Source organism: Maniola jurtina, chromosome 7 (genome assembly GCF_905333055.1).
Source record: "Maniola jurtina chromosome 7, ilManJurt1.1, whole genome shotgun sequence".
In the NCBI taxonomy this organism is placed as follows: Eukaryota; Metazoa; Arthropoda; class Insecta; order Lepidoptera; family Nymphalidae; genus Maniola; species Maniola jurtina.
Window position 1 is genome coordinate 8,967,407 of NC_060035.1, and position 23,815 is coordinate 8,991,221.

Sequence of the window (23,815 nt, forward strand, 5' to 3'; positions counted from 1 at the left end):
AAAAAAAAATACCTACTCTGTAGTCGCCGGAAATTCGGAAAGCGGACGAATTTCAGAAAATTAATATTGTTATTTTTCATGAAACTTGTGAATTGTTAAAACTGCAAAATGAAAATTGAAGAAGTGAAGAGCACTGCCAAGACTCAAAGAATATCGGCACACAGTCACATAAAAGGTCTAGGCTTAGACGAAAATGGGGTTCCGATTCAAATGGCAGCCGGTCTCGTGGGGCAAGAATCTGCGAGAGAAGTGAGAATTTCATATTAATTATTTGTTTAATGAATATACTTTACACGTTAGTTAATCCCAAATACTAAGTTTTACGTTTTACTATGTATAAAGCTCATTAGGGATGATAACTAAAACTTATTGATTAAACTTTAAGGTTAGTTTGGTTACCATGGAGTTTTTATTGTACTGTTTTTTTACCAAGCTCAAAACGCTGGCTTTCTAGTTTCTTGAATCTTTAAGATTGTCATAGAGATATAATTAGATTGTACTTTAATTGGATCTTACTTTACTCCAATTTGATTGAGTTCATTGCTGTGATTCAGTTATGGTACATTATAAATAACCATATGAGCTTAATATGAGGTAGTTATTTCGAAATTACAGACAGACACTTCAATTTTATTTATTAGTATAGATATATATTCTTTTCAAATATATTTTTTATTTAAGTACTTTATTTTAAAATCTTTTTTATATTTTATTTTTATTTTTCATTAGGTTTTTTATTTTTTTTAATATTCTTAGTATTTTCAACTATCTTTATAATTTTTAAGTATTTGTTTTTCATATTAATTTTACTATAATATTAGGTACAGTATAGATTTTTATATGAAGTAAAAATTTGTTTCTTCAATTATTATTTTTTTCATTGTTTCTTTACACATGGAAAAGAAAAGTACTATACAAATCTTGGCCGAAATAGCCATTATCAACCTTGTTTAATTTAAAAGGTATCCATTCAAAATCATTTTAGAAGTCCTGGTCTTTGCCCTATTTTCCAATACTTGTCCAGTAATCGCTTTATTTTAAGCCTGGACTGTAACTTACTATTAATTTAAACTTTTATTCTGACCAAAGATCCCATTTTTTTGTCAGGCTGCTGGCATAGTAGTGGATATGATAAGAAGCAAGAAGATGGCTGGCCGAGCCTTGTTGCTGGCTGGTCCTCCAGGTACAGGGAAGACTGCAATTGCCCTAGCGATAGCACAGGAACTTGGCAATAAAGTAAGATTATTTTATTTTCTTTGAATAGTGTAACTATATTACACAATGCATAGATAGAATGCAATCTTACGAGGTTCTAGCCAAGGCGAGATCTTGTAGACTTGATATTTCTCACAATTTACCTGTTCCTGCTTAATGCATCCCTGCAGAGTGGCGCAGCATATTTCTTGATAACAACTTAAACATTATTTACATTATTTTAAAATACTGCGAACGTCCTGTGTTGGGTTGGCTGAGTGGACAATATGGTACAAATGTAAATCCATCAAAATAATTAAACAGTTGTTAAATCTCACAGGTACCATTTTGTCCCATGGTTGGCAGTGAAGTGTACAGCACTGAAATCAAAAAGACGGAGGTATTAATGGAGAACTTTCGCCGTGCAATTGGTCTGCGCATCAGAGAGACTAAGGAGGTTTATGAAGGAGAAGTGACTGAGCTGACTCCTGTGGAGACAGAGAATCCTGCTGGAGGTAAAGTGTTTTAATTTTTTACAGTAACTAATGATATATATACTGTATACTAATATTAATAGTACATATAAAGCTTTCAAACTAATAATAAAATTATCTTTCTGCAATATTGTGGTATCTTAGGCGGAGATAATATATCTTGATTTAATAGTTTTTAGGGTTCTGTATCTCCAGAGAAAAAGAAACCCTAAATATCACTTAGTTGTTGATCGATCTCTCTGTTGTGTCTGTCAAGACCCTTGTATAGTACCTAAATAGTGTGTGCAAAACAAGCATTTGATACTTTTACCTCAAACAAACTTAGTAAAGAAATCCATCATCCTGTGACCACTTCTCCACAGTATTTTCTCATTAATCACACAGCCATAACTGCTCTTTCAGTGTATTTCAAGGAAAAATTGGGACTTAGTTAATTCATCAACAAAAATTTAATTTTTTGAAACATGAAGTGCATTTCGTATTTCAGGCTATGGAAAAACAGTTTCTCACGTAATAATCGGCCTAAAGACAGCTAAAGGCACGAAACAGTTGAAGCTTGATCCCACGATTTACGAATCTCTACAAAAAGAAAAGGTGGAAGTGGGAGATGTCATTTACATTGAGGCTAACTCGGGTGCTGTCAAAAGACAAGGAAGGAGTGACACTTTTGCTACAGAATTTGATTTAGAGGTATGCATACTCAACTTGGTTTTATTTTATTTTATTTTATTTAATAGGAAGCCAACGGTATACAAAGAAAAGTTATTATGAGTACTTATATAAACTTAGGACTATCAATGTATACTCACTTACTTTATTCATCGACAAGGCTAAGCTTGGCTGCATTTTCTGATGATAATTTCGCTCCTTTTAAAACCAATAATAATAATAATCACTAAGCATTTTATTTTCATCCTTATATTTCCTTAATAGTAGGTATATATTTTTATAAACTTCATGTGCTTAGTTTTTCGTTAGTTGTTAGTCGTTTTTAACCCCCAACCCAAAAAGAGGGGTGTTATAAGTTTGACGTGTGTATCTGTATATCTGTGTGTCTGTGTATCTATGTATCTGTGTATCTGTCTGTGGCATCGTAGCGCCTAAACGAATGAACCGATTTTAATTTAGTTTTATTGTTTGAAAGGTGGCTTGATCGAGAGTGTTCTTAGCTATAATCCAAAAAAATTGGTTCAGCCGTTTAAAAGTTATCAGCTCTTTTCTAGTTTTCTTGTAGAAAAGAAGGTTAGATAACCCTTAGGTTCATAATATTCAAGTGTCAATTGACAAATGTCAAGCTGTCAAGATGGACGTTGCCTAGATATACATAATTATTTACTTGAAAATGATGTTTTGGAAAACTCAGATACTTTAGATTGCAGGCGCGGAATAGTCCAAGAAAATCGGTTCAGCCGTTTGAAAGTTATCACTCTTTTCCAGTTACTGTAACTTTCACTGGTCGGGGTGTTGAAAATTTTTAATTTACACTTGTTGATTTGTAACGTTATCTTGTTAATTTTATTATAGGCTGAAGAATATGTGCCATTACCAAAAGGGGATGTCCACAAGAAAAAGGAAGTAGTCCAAGATGTGACACTACATGATTTAGACTGTGCTAATGCTAGACCACAAGGCGGCCATGACATTATGTCCATGATGGGCCAACTGATGAAGCCAAAGAAAACTGAAATCACAGGTTAATATGAATTCCCATAGTTAATTTAATGTTGATTTTCAGGTCTTCACAGCGTTAATCACAATTTAACATTGATTTTTGACCCCCGACCCAAAAAGAGGGTTGTTATAATTTTGACATGTGTATCTGTGCATCTGTGTGTTTGTGTATCTGTCTATGGCGATTTTAATTTACTTTTTTTTTTGTTTGAAAGGTGGCTTGATTGAGAGTGCTTAGCTATAATCCAAGAAAATTGGTTCAGTCGTTTGAAAGTTATAAGCTCTTTTCTAGTTTTCTTATTAGATCGGTTATTACTATCCGACCAATACAAATTAGTGTCCAGCCAAATTCTAATAAAAATATGTTGGGGGTTTTTAAATTTTGAATTTTTTTATTCACATCTTCATTAGCAACTAGCTCACCCTTCGACTTCGGTGGGTTGAAAGTTTGAAACTTCTTAGTGAGAACCTACAAAAAACCCTTCAAATTTATAACACAACCATTTGCATGCTATACACAATAGCTTAGATTGTTTTGCTCTTTTTATTTTAATTATAATTTACTGTCATAGTAATTTGACATTTCGTGCATATATTATGTGCGCTTTGGCGTTACGCCACTAATCACTATAGCATTTCATTTCATGGCACAAAACTATAATTATTGTGTTTTATTTTCAGATAAACTTAGAAAAGAAATAAACAAGGTAGTAAATAAGTATATTGATCAGGGAATCGCGGAATTAGTACCAGGAGTATTATTTATTGACGAGGTATATAGCTTTTAATATATTTATTGTCAAGTTAAGTTGAAATATGTGAAAGAAACACAGATTAAATAAATAAATTTTGCATATGGGGGTCACTTGGGGGGGGCAAATTAATAATTATACAAACAGTTTTCAATCTATTCCATATATATAACACATCAAATGAAAGGAGTTGTTGTAAAGGTCTCTTACATATTTTTTGAACAATTTTAAAACCATTTTTAAGTTATTCAAGAATAAAGATGAAAATTGACCTTTCCCCTTATCTCTGAAACTATTGAGCCTAAAACTTTAAAAAAATATAGAAAACTAGCTGATGCTCGCGACTTCGTGTCCGCGTGGATTTAGGGTTTTACAATCCCGTGGGAACTCTTTAATTTTTAGGGTTCCGTACCTCAAAAGGTAAAAACACCGGCCAAGTGCGAGTCAGACTCGCGCACCGAGGGTTCCGTACTCGGGTATGTTTTTGGACATTTTGCACGATAAATCAAAAACTATTATGCATAAAAATAAATAAAAATCTGTTTTAGAATGTACAAGTAAAGCTCTTTCATATGATACCTATTTAAAAAAAGGAACTATTTTAAAATATAAATTTGATTTTGTTCAGGTCCATATGTTAGACATAGAAACGTTTACGTATCTCCACCGTGCCTTAGAGTCTGCGATCGCGCCCATAGTCATTTTTGCCACTAACAGGGGGCGCTGTAAAATAAGGTTAGTTGTTTTTCACAACTTAATATTACCATGCCGTCCTTTTCCTCAGCTAACATTGTGAAAAAGAATGCACTACTTTGTGAACGAATCGCCAGTGTCTTACTCAACGTATTTTTTTTGTATTTATCTCTACATGTATAAGGTTGAAATCTACAGAGCGCACTTTATCTTTGGTTTGACTTAAGTTTCAGTATAAGACGGTATAACGCTGTCTTGTTTCAACTGTGTTTTAAGTCTGAGCAAAGTCAAAATGCGCTCTACAGATCTCAGCCTAAGTTGGCGCCGTGGAGGTCAAGAGGGTTAGTCTGTAGGGCGGTAGGGGGTAACAAGCCACGGCCGAAGCCTCCGACCAGACCAGACCAATGACAATTTAGAAATATAAACGTATCAAATTGACAATAAATAAACTGTCAAAAAATTTAACACCAGGATTGGTTTTTTTTCTCTAATAATATCACAATAACCTGATTAAAAATATCAAAAAACACTAAACAACAATCTTTCAAAACAATGCCAACTCTGCCTAACACTAGTACCACCTTACCTCGTCTAAGTATTTTGCTATAAATAAATCCTGATTGCATACTGTTCCTTTTCAGAGGTACAGAGGATATCATCTCACCACACGGCATTCCACTCGATCTTTTAGACAGACTGTTAATCATTCGGACACTGCCATACAATAAACCTGAACTTTTACAGGTTTGTGTTTCCTTTTATAAAATACAGTGGAGCCTCTTTAACTCGAACTTAAGGTGGAAGCGACGGGCTTGCCCGCGAAATTCAAATTTAATTTGGTTTTTTGCATTTTTTAAACTAATACGTCAGCGTAGGCTTATGCCATTTTCAATTGCGACAATGGCAGCATCACAGGTTTATATAAAAATCTTTACTTGAAAGGGTCCAGGTTAAGAAATTAGCTCGAGTATCCACTAATGTGTCAGAATTAGTCGATACTACAGCTAATTTCTTCGAGATAAGGAGTTTTAAATTATTTTATTTTGACTTATAGAGGCATAATATTATGTTCTATGGCTTCAAGTTACACCCATAGTTAGTATGGTACTAAAAGTTACAGCCATGAGAAAATAAAATTCGACTTATAGTAATTTATTTTAATAAATTACTATAAGTCGAATTTTATTTAAAATATTATTAATAATTAATTTAGTAATTTATTTAAAATAATGAGCATAAAAAATAATTAATTACTTTGTCTTAGAGAGGATTTCTAGTTAACAGGGTTCGAGTTAAAGAGGCTCCACTGTATATAGATTTTATAAAATCGAATCTAGCTTTTCTTCCTATTTTATTTGTGTGGATTTAAGTCTTTTTAACATGCTATGGGAACATCAATTAATTGATTTTTGTTGTATTTTGTTTTCAGATCTTAAAACTACGCGCTTCAACAGAGGGAATCTCTATAGATGACGAAGCGCTGGCTGCGTTGTCCGAAGTTGGTACCAATAGTACTCTCAGGTGTGTATCAACTTTTTTTATATTCTACTAACTAGTAGAATAAAAAAAAAAGCCAGCTTCGCTCGGGTGAAATTTGATATACATGGAAGGACGAGATTTCAAGCATCGAAATTCGAAAAGCTTCAAAAGTGTTAAAGTAAAACTTGCCTTAGCTGTTGTTTTAACGCTCAATTTCGTCCATATCTCCAGCCGAGCTCCAAGCGGAAACGTTGCAAAATTAAAGTCGGTAATACGGAATTTTTGACTTTAAATCGAGCTCCAATAACATTTAAGGTCCAATCTCTGAAATCGTGTTTCGACTTTCGACGTTTGGAATTCTAAGATTGTATAAATAGATGTAAAGACTCATACTAAGTATTAAACCCACTAAACCTGTTTTTGTTTTGATATAAAGGTACGCAGCCCAGTTGCTGACACCAGCGGCGCTGACGGCTCGCGCTGAAGGAGCGAGTCGTATCACTCCTCAGCACATCCGCGCAGTGCACTCTCTATTCCTCGACGCCAAGGCCTCCGCGCGCATCCTCACACAACACTCCGATAAGTACATGAAGTAACATCCTTCGCAAAAATGCCTTCGCCTTCTTATGGAACACATTCAATATATTTTGTATGAAGAACGTAAATACATGATACAAGAGCAAAGATTGCCGTAGCGATTTGTATTAAAAGCTCTATTAAAATAGACATATGGTTCAGTTCAGCGTGTAAAGAGCGCATCACGCCTCAACACATCCGCACATTGCACTCGCTCTTTGTCGATGCTAAGGCGCATCCTTGCATACTCGAATATGTACATGAAGCAACACTATATAGCTGTTTCAAGTGGTCGCTCACACTTTTGCATGAGGAAATCATAGAGCAAGAAGACGAAGCTGTGACGATGTGTACAAGCTTTAATAAATAGACATAAGGTTTAAGTTCGCGTGAAAGGACGAAGCATTTCGTTCAAAAATTGGGACTTCAATTAAATCTAATTTGGTTAAAATTTTATTATGTAAATAAAAATTTTCTTTAAACCTAACTCAATAACGAATAGCATATAACAGCTAGTATATTTGTGTATTAATAAAAAAAAATTGAAATTAATTTTTAAAATAATGCAGCAGAAATACCTCACGGATTTGTCAGTGATTATCGTTTTTTCTTTATTATTATTGTCAATTAGATTTTCCAGTTTTTCATTAGACATTTTTATTTCTCAATGCCTTACAAAAAGGGTTTAAGTTCAAACAATTTGTCATCTATCTTAGTTGTAGTTCTACTTTATTCATTCCAGAGGAATGGAATATTTAAGGACATAAACAATGTTTTTTTAAATAAATATGTTTTTTATTATAAATGAGATTTCTCTTATTCTACTCTTAACACCTAAGATATGTACACAACTATAAATTATTATTAATCAAAAACTTTGATCGCAGCAATAAACTGGTTCAATATAATAATTCTTCTATCTTTTTTAAAAATAGTATATATATAAAAAGTTGTAGCATAGTAAAAAGTGTAAAAAAATAAATTTACAAGATTTACAACAGCTTAAATAATCCTTTAGTATGATGTATTTACATAAGAAAATTGCGCTGTGCCATGTTTCATCTTCGGTTTGATTTAGTTTCTTGTTTGTGATCTGGTTTCTTCGAATATGGTACTGGAACATATCGCGAGTCAGATGGTTTGACGCTCGAGGTTGAGACAGCGGCCTGTGGAAGTTTATCCGTGGAAGTCGGGGGAGTAAACGTGGGTAAGTCGACTCGAACAGCGGTCGGCTCTGCCGTGTGCCTGTAGAGGGCCTCGAACTGCATCTCTTCAGGGAACGAGTGAGACTTGATCTTCCTCTCGTCCCTTGCGTTGATCGGATATACTATTAATATTTTCTCGCCCTCGCTACGTAAAGCGACCGGTGGCAGAGCTGTGCTCGTCGATGCGGTGGGTCCCTCTACCACTTGCAGAATCTCCTTTGGCACCACTCTTAATCTATCAATTTCCGTCGTCGTCGTCACTGGTGTCGTGGACGTAGTAGTTGTCGTGGTCGAAATCACAACGGGTATGTCGGGGTCCTCGGGTGTCTCGAATTCGCGCTTTTCACCGGGAGGTCCTAAAATTCGAAGCGACTCAATTTTCATTTCCAGCGTCGGCGTCGGTATTGGCACGGAGCTCGTTACGTTAATATCTTCTGTCGGTATGAACCTGGCAGTGGTTTTTGGGAGTTCGCGAGATCCGAATATAGGTAAACGGGGAGCGTATGCTGAAACCAACGGTAGAAGCGTATCCCTGGCGTAACGTTCCGCTCTGGTGATGAAAGACGCTAACCGGGCTGGTAGGAATTGTACGGCGAAACTGGTCTGTTCCTTTTCCGCTCGTTCATCGCCTTCTTTGCTGGGCGGAGTCGATATGTCGTAGTTTTTGGGTTTGCGAGATGGCGGTTGTGTAGTTGTGCGCGGGGGTTGCGTAGCGCGGAGCAGGGGCTCCGATATTTCGTGCATACTGTCTGAACCGTCGGATCTCTGTCGCGGTGTCTTACGCGGTCTGGGCCGTAATACTGGCTCGGCGATTTCAACGAGCCCACTGGGAGCCGTTTTGGTGTTAGTCATGCCGAAAGCGCGTCCCGAGTCTGCTGTATCTTCCCAATCGTCAGCAAGTATAAATTGCCTATGTGGAAAGTCTTCCGGTAATTCGTTATCATGGGGATCATCTGTAGTAGGATTTGTTATATTCGCCTTATCGGTGACTGATTCACGTTTTGTGGTGTTTGTTGATTCTTCAATCTGAGGAAATAATATTCATTTTTAGTATCAGCAATAAGTATATTATAACCAACAAGAATATAAAATAAAAGATCCAAGAATTTCATAGAAACCTGTTGAATTTGACAGTCTCCCGGATATAACGTCATTTGAACTGTTTCATCTGATAGCAGCCGCATCGCTTTGCAGGACGACGATCTATGAAAATAAAATAAACACATTTTCACAATACTACAAAACATGGTTTTAGATCAAAAATAGCTTATAACAGAAAATACAGTTTAGGAGTACAGAAGAAATATAATTATGGACTTAAAAATTATGGCAAATTGGCTATTTCTGGTTGAAGACTGAACTTAATATCTTACGTCTTGTCGAAGCTATCAGTAATGAGGAGTTTGTCGAAGCGTATAGCGCGCAGCCCAGCGCTGAGCCAGCCGTTGTAGGCCGCGTAGTGCAGCGAGGCTCGCAGCGGCACGCCCAGCGCCGGGTGCGGCACCAGAACTCGACCGAAGCGCACGTTTCGAGGACTTTCTTCGCGTCTGTTAATGAACAAAGTTTATTGTAAGGATATTGTATTCTTTACACGCTCAAAAAAATAACGGTCAAGTGCGAGTCGGAAGCGATTTTTATAGGACCTTCGCAGACTGCCTGTATTTTCTGGGCTTTTCCTCTGCGGAAAATAGTTTCTCGTCTGCGCAGGCCCTTAAGAAAATAAGGCTCGGTTTAGGGACAGAGAGGAGATGGTTCAGTCGACCAATCACATTTTCAAAAGAAGACGTGATAATTTCTCTGGAGAATCTGATTGTTTGACGGAACACGTCTCTTTGCTCCGCAGTGGAAACCGGGCTCCGGTCATGTCAAACATGTCTAATATTTATGTATCCTTGTATCGTATAAGATATCTATTTTATTTTCTACTGTGACTATGTATGTTGCTTGATCGTATAGCCTGAATTGTCTAAACGCTGATGGCGATCGCGCATAGTACGAAGCTGTTCGTTGCTAAATGGCGCACAATGTGTGTTCGTAGTAGTATTTACTTGGTCATGGGGAAAGATTCATTGAGCCCGGAGTCGCCGTGAAGCGTGAGTGTGACGCGGCCGTAGTTGGGTTTCTCGCCAGCCTCGTGACCGCCCCACAGCGCTACGTGGTACTGATGTGCTAAAATAATAATAAGTTCATTCGCACAACAATAATAATAATAAAAAGATTGTTTTTTTATTATTATTATCTTTCTGTGTTTCTGTTATTTTTTCTATTGTTTTTGTTATTTTATTGTTTGTTATTTAAAAATAGGGTAAAATGTGAAAAATAAATAAATGAGAGAATAAAAAGATTGAAATATTTAAATATTGCCACATATTGGGTCTGATCTGATTTACGAGAAAAGCGTCGTCGTTGCAGTTTTTATAGAAGTACCGATTTGTACGTGAACATTTATCAAACTTGTGAGTTATTTCTACCTAGTTAGGAGCAGCAACCCTTTCAGCAGCAGCGGTAGCGGGTCACCTCTCCTTTACATCGTTGGTTCTAGTGTGAGCGACCGCCGCAAACTACTCCGTCAATCGGATAAAGTAGGCATAATATTAACTACTCTATTTTCGTATCTCACTACTGTACATTCCCGGACATCACAAAGAACGCAGCTACTGAAAAGATTTCTTTCATTAGCAGTTACTAATTAAATGTAGGCACATACCGCAGAAAGGTTCTTCTTCCCTTGTTAGAAGATACAACTGGCCTCGACCGAGAGAGCGGTCAGCGTAGTATCCCATATTGCCGCAGCGACGCTCACTGTTGCACGGAAAACATTTACCCTGGAAATGTATATGGTGGTATAATGGTGAATAAATATCTAGTAAAGTTAGCAAAATTTTAAGGGTACCGTACCCAAAGGGTATAAACGAACATTTTTGGTTTTTTTTCACGGTATTGCGATGTTCTAGCTCGGGAATGGAATATTTCATACACCCAAAATATGATGTTCCTTATTATGTAAGGAACCCTAAAGGAGAAGACTCGCACCTGACGTCACGGTGAATCACAACGCATGATCGACTTCATAGATTTTGCCAGTAAGTATGATCAAGTATTCAGTAAGTAATGAACTCCAATTCCTTCAATCGCGTAACGACAGACCACAACATAATAGATGTACTTAATTATAAGTTTGCTCCTTATACAGTGCAATGCAAAGCACCTAAAACTAAAGCTGTGATCTTTATAGCGCACTTTGACTGTGCTCAGAATTAAGACGCTGTTAAAACGAGTCAGCGTTATATCGACGGTCTATGTAGGTATGTCTCGTTTTAACTGAAACTTAAGTCTAAGCAAAGTCAAAGTGCGCTCTATACATTTCAACCTTAAAGAAGTGTCGTTAGTCCTGAAGTTACCTCCACAAACGTGTCATAATTAGCGCAAGGAAAGGCGGGGAAATGGCATTTAGGTGACACGGAATCCGTGAAGAATTTGTACGCGCGCCGGTGGTTGCACAGCGAGCGGCCTTCGGGCGAAGCGCCGGCCCACGGGAGGACCAGGTCCGATACTGCACCTACAAACCTGCCAAACAAATTATCATGGTAGCTTGTAGACATTGTGGATGTTATGATGGGAGCAGGCGAAATATTGGCAACCAGTGGTTACAAGCAAGACAATACTTCAAATGTATGTATGTATAGTTTATAAATAAGGTGTTGAGGTAAGCGAGTTTCAGCTAACACTGCCATGTTTATCATATTTTGATTGTGATATCCAAAGTTGTGCTCCAAAGTTGTTTTTCTTTGTCGTAACACTTGGCAGAGCGGTCGCGGTCGTCAGGAAGTGTCATTTTTGGGAGCAATATGTTATATACACTTCAGGAGCTTTCGCCACTTCTCCCTGCTGGCCGATAGTCTCGTACACAGTAGCACGGCACCACCCACAGTATACTCAAATTGGTCGGCCCTTTCCTTTCTTTCTCGCCCTCTGCTACCCTCCACCTTGCTCTGCACTGCAAGACGTTCAATGGAGTCACAATAATCCAAAGGTCCTATCCTATTCTTTAATTGATTAAGTACCTGTAAAAAATGTATATCCTATGGCAACTATCTGTCAACATTTTATGATAGAATTAAATTGACGTTAGTGCTATTCACTTCACCATGTATTGCTACCCTTGCCAACAGGGAAAATTTGGCCTATTTGCAGATTGTATCCTAATTAGCTGCATTAATTTTCTTACAAATTAGAGCAGCCATGTTGGACGCGCCCCCCGTTGGGGTAGAAGTCCACATGTCCCAGCGGCTGAGCGGCGCCCAGCCCTCCCAGTATCAAGGTCTCTCCGTTTGAGTGGATCACGTCCACGAATTTCGCGTCGGACTTATCCAACCGCGCCCTCGGGTCTTGAAACTCGAAGAGCGGACCAGCCGGATCTAGACCTTTAAAAGTTCAAACAGTAAAAATTATTCGTTTTTTACTGAACCATCACGACGACAAAAGTGAAAAAGTGAAGATTTCATGTGACTCGGTGATAGTAGTTAAAAACGTTTAGTCTTCTATTTGGGCTCGATTCCGGGCAGTATCTCTAACTTCTCGGAGTTATGTGCGTTTTAAGCATTAAGTATCGCCTGCTTTAACGGGGAAGAAAAGTATCGTGAGGAAAGTTGCATGCCTGAAAGTATAATGTTTTCAAAGGTGTGTGAAGTCTGCCAATCTGCACGTGGCCAACGTAGTAGACTATGGCCTAAACTCTTCGATTTTGAGCGGGCGGCGACCCGTCTTCAGTAGCGGGCCGGTAATGCGTTGATGATGAAGCTGCTGTGACTGCGTATGTGTATGTTTCTTTTTTATAGGGTGGGATGCGAAAACTTGGCTGATGAATTAAATTTAGCGCGGCGGAACGAACATCTCCGCCGCGCGTCGCGAGTTACTTCATACGACCAAATTGCAACGGTAAATCTAACAAATCACTGCAAGTTCGATTCGAGGTTAGAGTCCTTTTCAGCTGTACTAACTTGTATTGGAACGCTTGCTATAAGGCGGTACATTAAAATGATTCATTCGAAAAATTTTGCCCTTCTTATTTTGTGGTTAATTTCCTAAAATGTAACCTAGGTTACCTAGCTATAGTTAGTGATAGCTAATAAGGTTGCTTCTCCGATACCCAACAGAAAGACACGGTAAGGGACGAATTCAATTCGAAAGGTCGCTGAAAATAAAAGACTTCCAAATAGATTCCAACCGGGATCTTTTTTTTACAGGATGGTTAAATCCCTGCTTAAAAGAAAAAATTACCTGTAATACGACTTATGTTTTTCAATTCGGACCCAGCAAATCCAGCCACGTGGGCTCCAAGACTGAAGCCAATAAGATGAACGTCTTCGAATCTCAAATCAATGTGTTGAGCTAAGCCTGTAAACAATATGGCTAAATCAGTTATCTTGAAAGCTTTGACTGATACCTAGGTCCTGCTTTAATAGTAGAAAAATTCTAATATCTCTTTGAAAGAAAGCTCACCTTCCAACAGCATTGCGAGCTGTTTGCCGACTAGTCTGGTATTGGCAGCGGCGCGAAGGTAGTTCGGCATGGACGCACCGCCCTCCCAATCCACACAGATCACATTGCATTCTTCCTACAAAATGAAATATGACGTAATGAAATTTGTTAAGATTGATTTTTGTCAGGAAAAGTAAATTATAAGAAAGTTGTCAAAGTATCGTTAGTGTTCATTGCGTACCTAGATTGTCTGACTTCAGATGTAGTGTGCGTGGCGCTAACTGCATAATAGTTACTCTACGACAGTACTAAGTAGAAAATAAGGAGAGATGTACTTACAAATATCAACAAAATAGAAAGTATTTACTGAAAAGAAGTGGATCTCGTGTTACCATGCCTATTGTAAAGAACGCGTGCGCCGCCCAGTGTCATGCTGCGGATATACCTACCTACTCGTAGGTATTGCAACTCACTACGTCAAAGTGGGGCGCATCTCATACACCTAGACGTCCTCGCACTTGGAGTCGAAGTCATGGACGATGAAGAGCACGTAATACCAAACGCGCGCCTCCCGATGCCATGCTGTGGTTATATTGCAACTCACCACTGCCATCAAAGCGGAGCGCATCTCATACACCCAGACGTTGTCGCAGTTGGAGCCGAAGCCATGCACGATGACGCGCGTGGGCCGCGCCGTATCGAAGGCGCGCGCCGCCCAGTGCCATGCTGCAGATATATTGCTCGCTGACACCGCAACTAAGGGCTGGTCCCCTCTAAATTAGATTCTCCATTAGAGATTTAAGGAATCTTTAAGTTAATTTTAAAACTCTAGATAGACTAAAATAGGCATAACAAGCGTCCTGGAGGACCATAAACATTTAAATTCGGGAACATTTTATGGTTCGGCGTCACAGTCACATAATAATATGCGGCTAACGATCCAACTTTCAGCTTTGAAGATGCGATGGTGCAAGAAAAGGTCGATCCATGTAGATATCAAGTTATCGTTGTCTAGAAGACATGTGGGTTTAGCGAGTGAGTGGTCGATAGCGCAAACCCGAACATGCCTGGATTTTCTACCTCAAAAGTCTACCTGTAAACAGATTAGGGTTGGATTCCGTAGGAACCAGCAAACATTTCGTAAGTATTCCAACTTTTTAGTCACAGTTTATAAGACGTGATAAGAAAAGTCAAATTCACACTATTTTGAATACGGTAAGGTACTTATGACTTCATCAGACCAACCATTCAAGTAATTTCAGTTTAATTTAAATTAGTTGTATGTAGACCGATTCTTCTTGGGTCTCCATTATTCAATTTAGCCCACGCCTACACAGAAACTTTGGTAGTAGGTATACCTACTTACGTTCAGGTATATTATTTTGGCCTTATATTTAATTTAGATTGATGATATTCTCAATGACATGCCCATCAACGTGACCCGCGAACCTTGGCTTTATCTATTTAAAGTGGGCGATGTGACTAGCATAGCCAACATGGTCTTAAAAGTTCGATGCAACGATTCGCATAAATCTTATAATACATCTATCGTGTAATGAAGACCAACAGAAACCGTTGTTTGGAAGTGAAGCAGAGCTGAGCAACCTCTTCCCCTACTACAAAATTCATATATCTAGCAGTTTCTGAGATTAGCGCAAATAGTTATACAAACTCTGCAGGGGGACTTTTATAATAAGTAATAAGTACTGATATTTATAACTGATCTAGTATTTTAGTACCTGCTTGTTGTGGAGTATAGGAGGAAATTCGTTCCGACTTCTTGTGGTGGACTCGGCAATGTCTCCAAGTACGCGAAGGGCCCCGTGTCATCAAAGCAGCCGAAATCACCATAGCATATGCTCCCTTGTGATCGCTTGGTCCTATAAATAAACGAGAAAACCGAATAAGTATCTACCTAGACACAGAGAAAAGTCGGAACTCAAATAATTTAGATCTCAGATACCTACTTACCTATAATAGTAGGTAAATCTCTAATACCTTCTTTACAAAAGCAATGTTTCCGGTAGAGATCGCTAATCACCTCCCATATTATAAATGCGAAAGTGTGATTGTTTGTTGGTTTGTCATTCTATCACGTCGTAACGGAGCAATGGAACGATGTGATTTTTTTTATTGATTTGCATGGTTATAGTCAAAGACACTGGATAGAGATATAGGCTATTTTAATCCCGGAAAATAAAAGAGTTCCCTCGGGATTTTTAAAGACTAAACCCACGCGAACGAAGTCGCGGGCATCAGCTAGTGACTAAGCGATAAGACCATCTCTTGTAGCCGACTTCTGTCTGTGTTTTCTTTTCTATTGCTACTGTTAATTTCTTTCTTGTGGTGGTACAAATGAAGTGTACCTAAGTATATCAGATATAGAAATAATACCGAATTATGATATAGCGTCCATTTCTGGATAATAAACATATTCTGGTAGGTAGGCACAACATAGTTACCACCTACGAGTTTGGAGAGATCAGTTTAGAATAAGTAGGTATACCTTTCATTTAAAAGTACACAAGTAAGTATTACATTTTCTACGTGTCTACTTTATCCTTTTTGTTATTCGGTTCTAGTCGCCTGCTACACTAATGTAAACTAAGTGAACGTTTTAACGCGCTTCATCGCAAAGTAATAAAGTTAAGAACTTAGAAAGTACCTAGGTAGTACATATTGTGTGTATAGCCACCGGTGAAAGTAGTGATAATACGTTTTGCTTTGTCGTTAAAAACATGGCGTTTAAGAAAAAATAACAATTACAGGTGTAAATTAAAAATTTAAAACACCCCGGACAAGTGAAGGTTACAGTAACTATAAAAGAGCTAATAACTTTCAAACGGCTGAACCAATTTTCTTGTATTATAGCTATAAGAACACTCTCGATCAAGTCACCTTTCAAACAAAAACAAACTAAATTAAAATCGGTTCATTAGCTTAGGAGCTACGATGCCACAGACAGGTACACAGATACACACGTCAAACTTATAACACCCCTCTTTTTGGATTGGGGGTTAAAAACAGCCGTTACATGCTTTATCGTAATTAAAGTGTATATATTCTCACGATTCTTAGATTTTAGGTGCATTTCCATACTAATACCTGCAAAGCAAATACCTGCACGGACAAAAAATGTAAAGGCACTAAATACTTATACCTACACACCTAATACTTGGTACAACGAAGGCATCAGTAATGAACAAAGCAGGACGGCACGCGGTTGCAGTAGGTACCTACCTATCTATGGGTTTAATGAAACTGCCATAGACCTTTAAAGTTAGCCCATTTCTATCTTAGACTTCATCATCACTTAGGAATCAGGTACGATCTCAATCAAGGGCTAACTTGTAATGAAATTAAAAAAAAAAAACGTGCCAACCTGGTGCGCGATTTCTTGACCTCCCACTGCTTTAGGGAAGCTCTGACTGCAGCGAGCAGTTCAGCGTCGTGGCGCTCGTCCTCTGCTTCCTGCGCCTCCGACACCGGCCTTCCGCTGCCTCTCCACGACTCTAGTTCAGCATCTGTTACAACATTCTACAAATTAAATTGCTACTTGCGCGAGTAGGGATTGTGTCGCATGTGGTTACATGCTCTCGCCAGCCTGAAAAAAAATCGTAAAGTGTCGTTCAGTAAAATGCAGGCACCTACATACTAGGTACTAGTCTACATTTTACTACTATTGAAATAATGAAGAGAAGCTTGTATCGTATTGTCGTGTAAGAGCTGTAATGTGGACGCGCTCCCTCCCCAGTCAGAGAGGCGCGTTTCACTGCCGCGCCGCATCAAAAAAAAACTTTATTTTGTGGTTAGGCTCCTATCCCAAACGTGCCGTGAAAATATGACCGTAGATTTTTAAATACTTAGTTGATAGCAATTATAGTTAAAATCTAAAAATAATAAATCTACAGGTTGCATTTACATACAGGTTCTCCCCATTGTCATTGCAAGGTGTATGGTTTTCAACACAGTAACTATCTCTAAGTAGGTACTTATTACTCCTAACTTTAGAAAGTTGATCTCGTAACTTTAGATTCCTGTATAACACTGCACTTTTTATTCGAGAAAGTTCGTTTAACTTAAGTTGATTACAATCTTGTCGTTAATCAAACCTTCTAGGTAGGTAACTACCTAAAGATTTTTTTCTTTAAAAAAATTGAAATAAACGGGAATAGATATCATATCAGCACCGACTTCTGCTAACAATAATACGCCCTATGCGCCCGAATTACACGCATTTTCGGTATTGAAAAATGCGAAGATAGGAAATATTCTAAGTACCTAGTACCTACCAATGAGTGGGTGCACATACAGAGGCTCGCCAGTCACCAGCCACAAAGAACTGCTATTTAAAATTCAGCGAACGTAGAGGACACAAAGCAACAAGTAGGTAGGTAGGTACCTAACCTGAATTGTTGGTCTCCGGGTGCGCTGTCACCACTTTTTGCCCGGCCTTGATGTGTGTAGGGCAATATCTCACTGGCCTACTGAACGAAAGGAGGCCATTCCCAAGGTCTTGTATGGTGGGAAACCTAACTGATAAACAGTGTCACTTCTATAGAAGTTAAAGCTTTTATCTCAACACACATTCCAGCTTGGAAATGTGACTGTTCTACATGTTTGAAAGTTTAATTTAATTGTACTTTAAAAACCGGCCAAGTGCAAGTCAGACTCGCGCACCCAGGGTTCCGTACTCGGGTATTTTTCCGATATTTTGCACGATAAATCAAAAACTATTATGCTAAAAAATAAATAAAAATCTATTTTAGAATGTACAAGTAAAGCTCATACCATATGATACCTACCCCACTTAGTAAAGTTATCTTACTTTGAAAATTAAAACACATTTTAATTATCTTTTCTGTGATGTAACCACAAATTCACGGTTTTCAGATTTATTCCTTTACTTTTGCTATAAGACCTTCCTACCTGCCTTTCATGATTCTAGGTCAACGGGAAGTACCCTATAGGTTTCTTGACAGACACGACGGACGGACGGGCGGACAGACAGACAGACAGACATTTTCCTTTTGAGGCACGGAACCTCAAAACAGCTGTTATAGTGGTATGAGGTATCTGTCTAGGTTCGAAAAGTGTCAATTTTTACTTGGGTATGGTAGGTACATAAATCGACAAATATCCAATTGCCAGAGTAGAGAGTTTTAGCATCACATCAGCACAGCGCGCTGTGCTGATGTGATGCTAAAACTCTCAGAGCGTTCAGTTGTAATCTTTGCGATAAAGTAGGTTTACCGTAAAGTCAAAGCAAAATCATTTATTCAAAGTACGTTCAATTGTACTTCTTTAATGGTCAGAATTGTTAAATTTGTACGTTAAAGTGGTGATAACTAATTACGTAACTTAAAACTAAAGCTACGAGGGTTCCAAACGCGCTCAAGTCTGACAAGAGCCCACAACAAACTCAGCAGTAGATATATCGGTATTGGTTAGATTTGACAGCGAAATGCACTACTCCTGAAATGCTTGCTTGCTTGCCATGCTTTTGAAGAAATCTCAGGCATGCACCCTGCATTTCTCACGATTTATCTTTCACTGTTATGTATTTAACTGCTTGAAACGCACATAACTCCGAAAAGTCAGAGGTGCTGGACCACCCTAACAGCAGGCCCACGCGACGTCTTAACCACTAGGCTATCACCGCTTTTTATCACCGATAGGTAGGTTTATACAGATTGTAAAAGATGTGGAAGTGTTACGCACATTTAGATAGAACAAGGGAGGTGCCCGCCAGGAGGAGGGCGAGCAACCGCCAGGCGTGCGTCGCCATCCATGCGCAGCGGCATTCACGGACGTCTGCAACAATCACACAAACAAGTATTGTAATAAATATCTAGCTACCTATTTCAATAGGAACTTGTGCCTAGGTATATTTTTTACAGGTTCCTAGATATAGGTGTTCACCGGCATCCCCTTGCAGGCTCAAAAGGGCTAAAAACCAAAGCCAGAAAATGATACTAAAAGAGGATACCGATACAACATATTTTAGCACCGTACACCGTAGACACGTTAATTTTCAGAAAATGGGAAACTGATACGTAAAAAAATCTCATCTTCGGGTAGTGTTTTTATCATGTTTGGAACGCATTGTGCTAGGAACATATTCTAATGGGTTATTAGTATACATATCGATGGTTATTAGATATTATAGTTTTTGCTCTCCTGTAGGTAAAGTGATGATTTTTTACTTGTATCACTTGTCACAGGAGGCACAGAATTTATGAAACGACTTTCTTCGTCTGTATAACCTGTCTAATTGAATAATCCAACTAAATGTTCCTGAAAGTATTTACGCTATCCCTTGTTTTACGACTGTCGATCGAACTTATCTTCCGATACATAATATCATGTACTTAGTAACAAAAGTGATTGTAACGGAATCTCAACAATACTTTAATGATATTCATTGATCAACATTCCCAAGCGACAGTAATAATATTGCCACGACCGACTTTTGCCGTATTGTTACTCTTTTTACGCTTGCAACATTGTGTTCCGGACGCGATTTTTATATTGGCATTGTTTGTATTGGTGCTGCAGAAAGTGTTGACATAGTCTTGAAAAACTCTTGTGAATAAAAATCAAAGATAAAAATAAACTAACTAATTTAATAGAGATGGAATTATTAGACAAATAATCAATTTATCTGCACAATAGTTTATAGCTGCACGCGCTGAACGAATCGCATTTTTCAGTACCTAGGTGTGAAAGGCTTTGAGTGTGACTCGTTGTGAAGTGTGAACCCACCGAAATTATTGACATCACTGATCAGCAAAACGCGTTGAACGCATCTGACGTGCTAAAGAAACACCAACAACTTAACAGCACCCGGACGTGTCAGGTTCTGCGGCTTTAGCAGTAGCAGCTTAAATCCGATCTATCCGATTCATCCGTTAGGTTCAATTATGAAATTGAACTTAACTGATGGAAGTGCCATACTAATATCTAATATGTTGATAAGTAAGTCTGTGAGTGATATGCAGTGCATCTACACCTCAGATACTTTTTGTGGAGCAACATTTTGAAACTTGATTTAAATTATCATTAAAAGAAATTAGCTTTTATAAACTTTCTGTAATCGGTCGTTATGCCATGCCACTTAATAAAGTAACACATGGGAACCGATCCAAACAAAAAGTAACTGCGGTGTGGATGCATCTTTAGATCATGATATCTCCAGATTCATTGACCTAGAGACCATAGAACAATTTATAGGTAAGTAGGTAGGTAGGTACCTGGGTATATTGCTCGATAGTAGGTTGCAGGTAATCCTATTCGCGTTGGTTGAGATGACTCTTCGAACTACTTACTTTTCAATATTGAAATTCAAATCAAGCGAAAGGCGAATCACAATCGAGGTCGAGGAAGCAGAAATTTTTGGCACTTTCTGATGAGTGATGAGATTTGTTTCCTTATTATTTTAATCTTTGAAAGACTACGATTTACGAGCTTTACGCTTTGATTTCTAGTTTCTTTTATTATGGTCGCCCTACTTCATACATACATTACACGTGTAAAAACCATTTTTTTTTACTTTGTAGTGGTTTTGGAAGTCAGTTTTTTTTATTTGATTTTAATTATAAATTCACAAGCAAACTTTCCAAATCCACACGGCTTAGGAGTTCAGTATCTTGCAGCATCACGATTGAAGAGTTGGGACCTGGAATTCAATAACAAAGTCTATTCTCGGCATTTAAAACATTATTTCACCAGAAACAGTTCCTGAATCTCTATGGTTTAGGAGTGCTGTGCCCTGCATAATCAGGTTTTAGGAGTTCAGACTTGGAAGATAATCATGAAGCCGTTGCTTGTTACCTAAAATATTACTTCACCATAAGAAATTCCCGAATCTCAACAGCTTAGGAGTACCTACAGAACCGTGTAGGATTGAGGAGTTGAGATTGGAAAGATGTATCCTGTACCTAACCTATGCCTGGTAGGTATAATAATATTGCACCATCCGCAGTTTCTGAATCACTATGTACAGTTTAGGAGTGTTGTATCCTGCATCATCAGGGTTGAAAAGTCGGGACTTGGAGTCCAAGTATGAAGTCGTTGCTTGGTGCCTACACGTTACAGGGTTAATGTCCACACTTTATGGGTAGTGAGAAAGACTTATTTTGTTAGGTTAAGAATTTTGTTGTATTGTTGTATTTAATTAGATTATAATAGGGCTGACATGTACTTTTAAATGTATCAAAGCCCTTAAATAAATAAAGAAAAAAAAAAAATGTCCACACTTACCATTCGGTAAGTCCTAGAATAGGTAGGTATGCCTAAGGTAGATAGGTAGAGTTAAAACAGTACAGGCTAAAGCTATGCCTGTGTATCACTTGTACCTACACGTTTCAATAAACATATCGGTCAAAGTTAGTGACCCGTAAGTTTAAATTGGTTTCATTACATGCCTCGCTAACTATTGAGAATAACCTGAGAGTAGAGTCGATGTCATTTCATACCTAAAAAAACAGGTTGTTCAGTTGGATTCGAGTTTCGCGTATTGTATTTATTATGTTAACATTAGAGTCCTATATCTATATAAGAAATAAAAATATATTATTATAATCATAAGTAGTACCTACCTAGAAATGAAATGAAATGAGATTTATTCGCTGAATATGAGATAACAGGTAGGTAAGTATCTCTAAACTCTAAATACCAATGCAAGCCTGCTTTATAATGTCAATTATGTAAGCGGACTTGACATGGTTTGTTGACTCGAGTGAAAGATAGTTAAATATAAGTCCTTATTATGTAATCTAATGCCTAGTTAAAAATAATAAAAACTACTACCTATTTACAAAAACAAAATAAATAGTCTTTACATTACGCACGTAAGCGTACTCAATACCTGACAATATCTCAAGGCGAATTTTTTTATTATTATTAGGTACACATATATTATTTATTCATATTCCACAGTTAAATGTAATAAAACTGTAGCGGAAACAATAACGGCATTACATAAACTAACCACAGCATTATCTAATCTACTTGTATCAAGATAATTGCTTTGACATTGGCCGAAAATGTGTTTAGGTACCTATAAATTATATTGAATAACCAAATTGTGGTAAGTATATACCCATTCGTACCACAGACGGCTGTGATTTACTTCTGATATAGGTAAGTATATGTTGAGTAGGTTTACTGCAGTTAACATAATCTAGCCTCAAGAGCCTATCGCTGAGAACCTGTACAGCTATATAATGTATCTAATTGGGTAAACTGTAATAGGTTCAAACTTCAGATCCCAACCGTTCGACTATCTGTACTGTATGGTCGTATCTATAATCTACCTGACCACCTTGTACATTAGTACAAGCTTTACGCTTGTATACGTGAGGGAACATACTAGAATAATGAACTCGGCTAGTAGTAGGTATACGTCCTTCCTACCTACTTTAAAATAGGTAATACATATTAGTAAAATAGGTATTAAAATAGGTAGGTATAATTAGCCGCATAGAGCAGCGTGGCAACCGCGTAATTTAGGTGCGGCTGATATTTAATGAATTGATCGCTACTTTTTTTTAAATAACTGAATAGGCTTGCGCTTCAATGCAATCACACCAAACAGAAGATAGATGATTCAGGCTAAGGTGCCTGCCCTGAAGGTGAAAAAGGGAAAATCAGAAACTGAAAGGGCATTCCATATTCCAGCAGTGCGCATTAGAAACGAGGAAGCAAATCGCTTCCTCGTCGTGGTTCGTCGTCGTTCGTGGGATTTCGACTATATGTACCTACTACCTATAGGGTTGTAGATGTAGACTTTAGAGTTGTAGACCTAAGCGATGCCTCGCGGTTTGATAGTGTAATGTCGAGAGTTACTAGGTCGAATAGTTCTCTAGCACGCTCTTCGCAATATATATCCACCTATCTATTGTCGAACTCCGACTGACAGGCATCCTTGCCCCTTTGCTCCAAATTTCGAAGCTTAGAATTGACTAGCGCTTGGTTGCCAATGTGTCTTCTAGCCGAATCTAATTCATCAAGCTGCCAGTACTAGGCAGAACTATCCCATAAAACTACCGCAGAATCTACCTACTAGACGATTTCTGTAGGTTACATTAAATACCTTAGATTTATTACATTTTTGAAAAAAAATTATAAGACTTCAGACAAGCATTATTATCAATCTACTTACTAGCCCAAAACAATATTTATTTTAACTGTCTGTCTGTCTGTTTTGAACAGAATTGAACAGATTTGAACGCAACTTGGAATAGGTAGACTCATAGCTAGCTAATTA

The 23,815-nt window shown here is 37.9% G+C and overlaps 2 protein-coding genes across 3 annotated transcripts in view; one reads left to right on the plus strand and one right to left on the minus strand.

Moving 5' to 3' along the window:
• On the plus strand, nucleotides 1-7,374 carry LOC123867177 (ruvB-like helicase 1). Its single transcript, XM_045909101.1, has 10 exons — nucleotides 1-249; nucleotides 1,108-1,236; nucleotides 1,535-1,709; nucleotides 2,176-2,378; nucleotides 3,213-3,381; nucleotides 4,041-4,132; nucleotides 4,740-4,846; nucleotides 5,446-5,548; nucleotides 6,234-6,325; nucleotides 6,720-7,374. Exons 1-10 carry the CDS (start codon nucleotides 109-111, stop codon nucleotides 6,877-6,879), a joined length of 1,371 nt encoding a protein of 456 aa, XP_045765057.1. The 5' UTR covers nucleotides 1-108; the 3' UTR covers nucleotides 6,880-7,374.
• The window catches only part of LOC123867164, a 24,943-nt gene continuing 8,303 nt past the window's right edge, over nucleotides 7,176-23,815 (minus strand). For both annotated transcript variants that reach the window (XM_045909072.1, XM_045909071.1), the window contains exons 2-14: nucleotides 19,267-19,359; nucleotides 16,928-17,069; nucleotides 15,285-15,425; nucleotides 14,150-14,318; nucleotides 13,567-13,681; nucleotides 13,345-13,461; nucleotides 12,293-12,488; nucleotides 11,466-11,631; nucleotides 10,772-10,889; nucleotides 10,113-10,233; nucleotides 9,438-9,611; nucleotides 9,183-9,267; nucleotides 7,176-9,090 (exon numbers count right to left, since the gene is read on the minus strand). In XM_045909072.1, the coding sequence (XP_045765028.1) occupies nucleotides 7,918-9,090; nucleotides 9,183-9,267; nucleotides 9,438-9,611; nucleotides 10,113-10,233; nucleotides 10,772-10,889; nucleotides 11,466-11,631; nucleotides 12,293-12,488; nucleotides 13,345-13,461; nucleotides 13,567-13,681; nucleotides 14,150-14,318; nucleotides 15,285-15,425; nucleotides 16,928-17,069; nucleotides 19,267-19,333 (2,784 nt within the window). In that variant the 5' untranslated portion in view covers nucleotides 19,334-19,359 and the 3' untranslated portion in view covers nucleotides 7,176-7,917. The remainder of the gene's footprint in view (nucleotides 9,091-9,182; nucleotides 9,268-9,437; nucleotides 9,612-10,112; nucleotides 10,234-10,771; nucleotides 10,890-11,465; nucleotides 11,632-12,292; nucleotides 12,489-13,344; nucleotides 13,462-13,566; nucleotides 13,682-14,149; nucleotides 14,319-15,284; nucleotides 15,426-16,927; nucleotides 17,070-19,266; nucleotides 19,360-23,815) is intronic.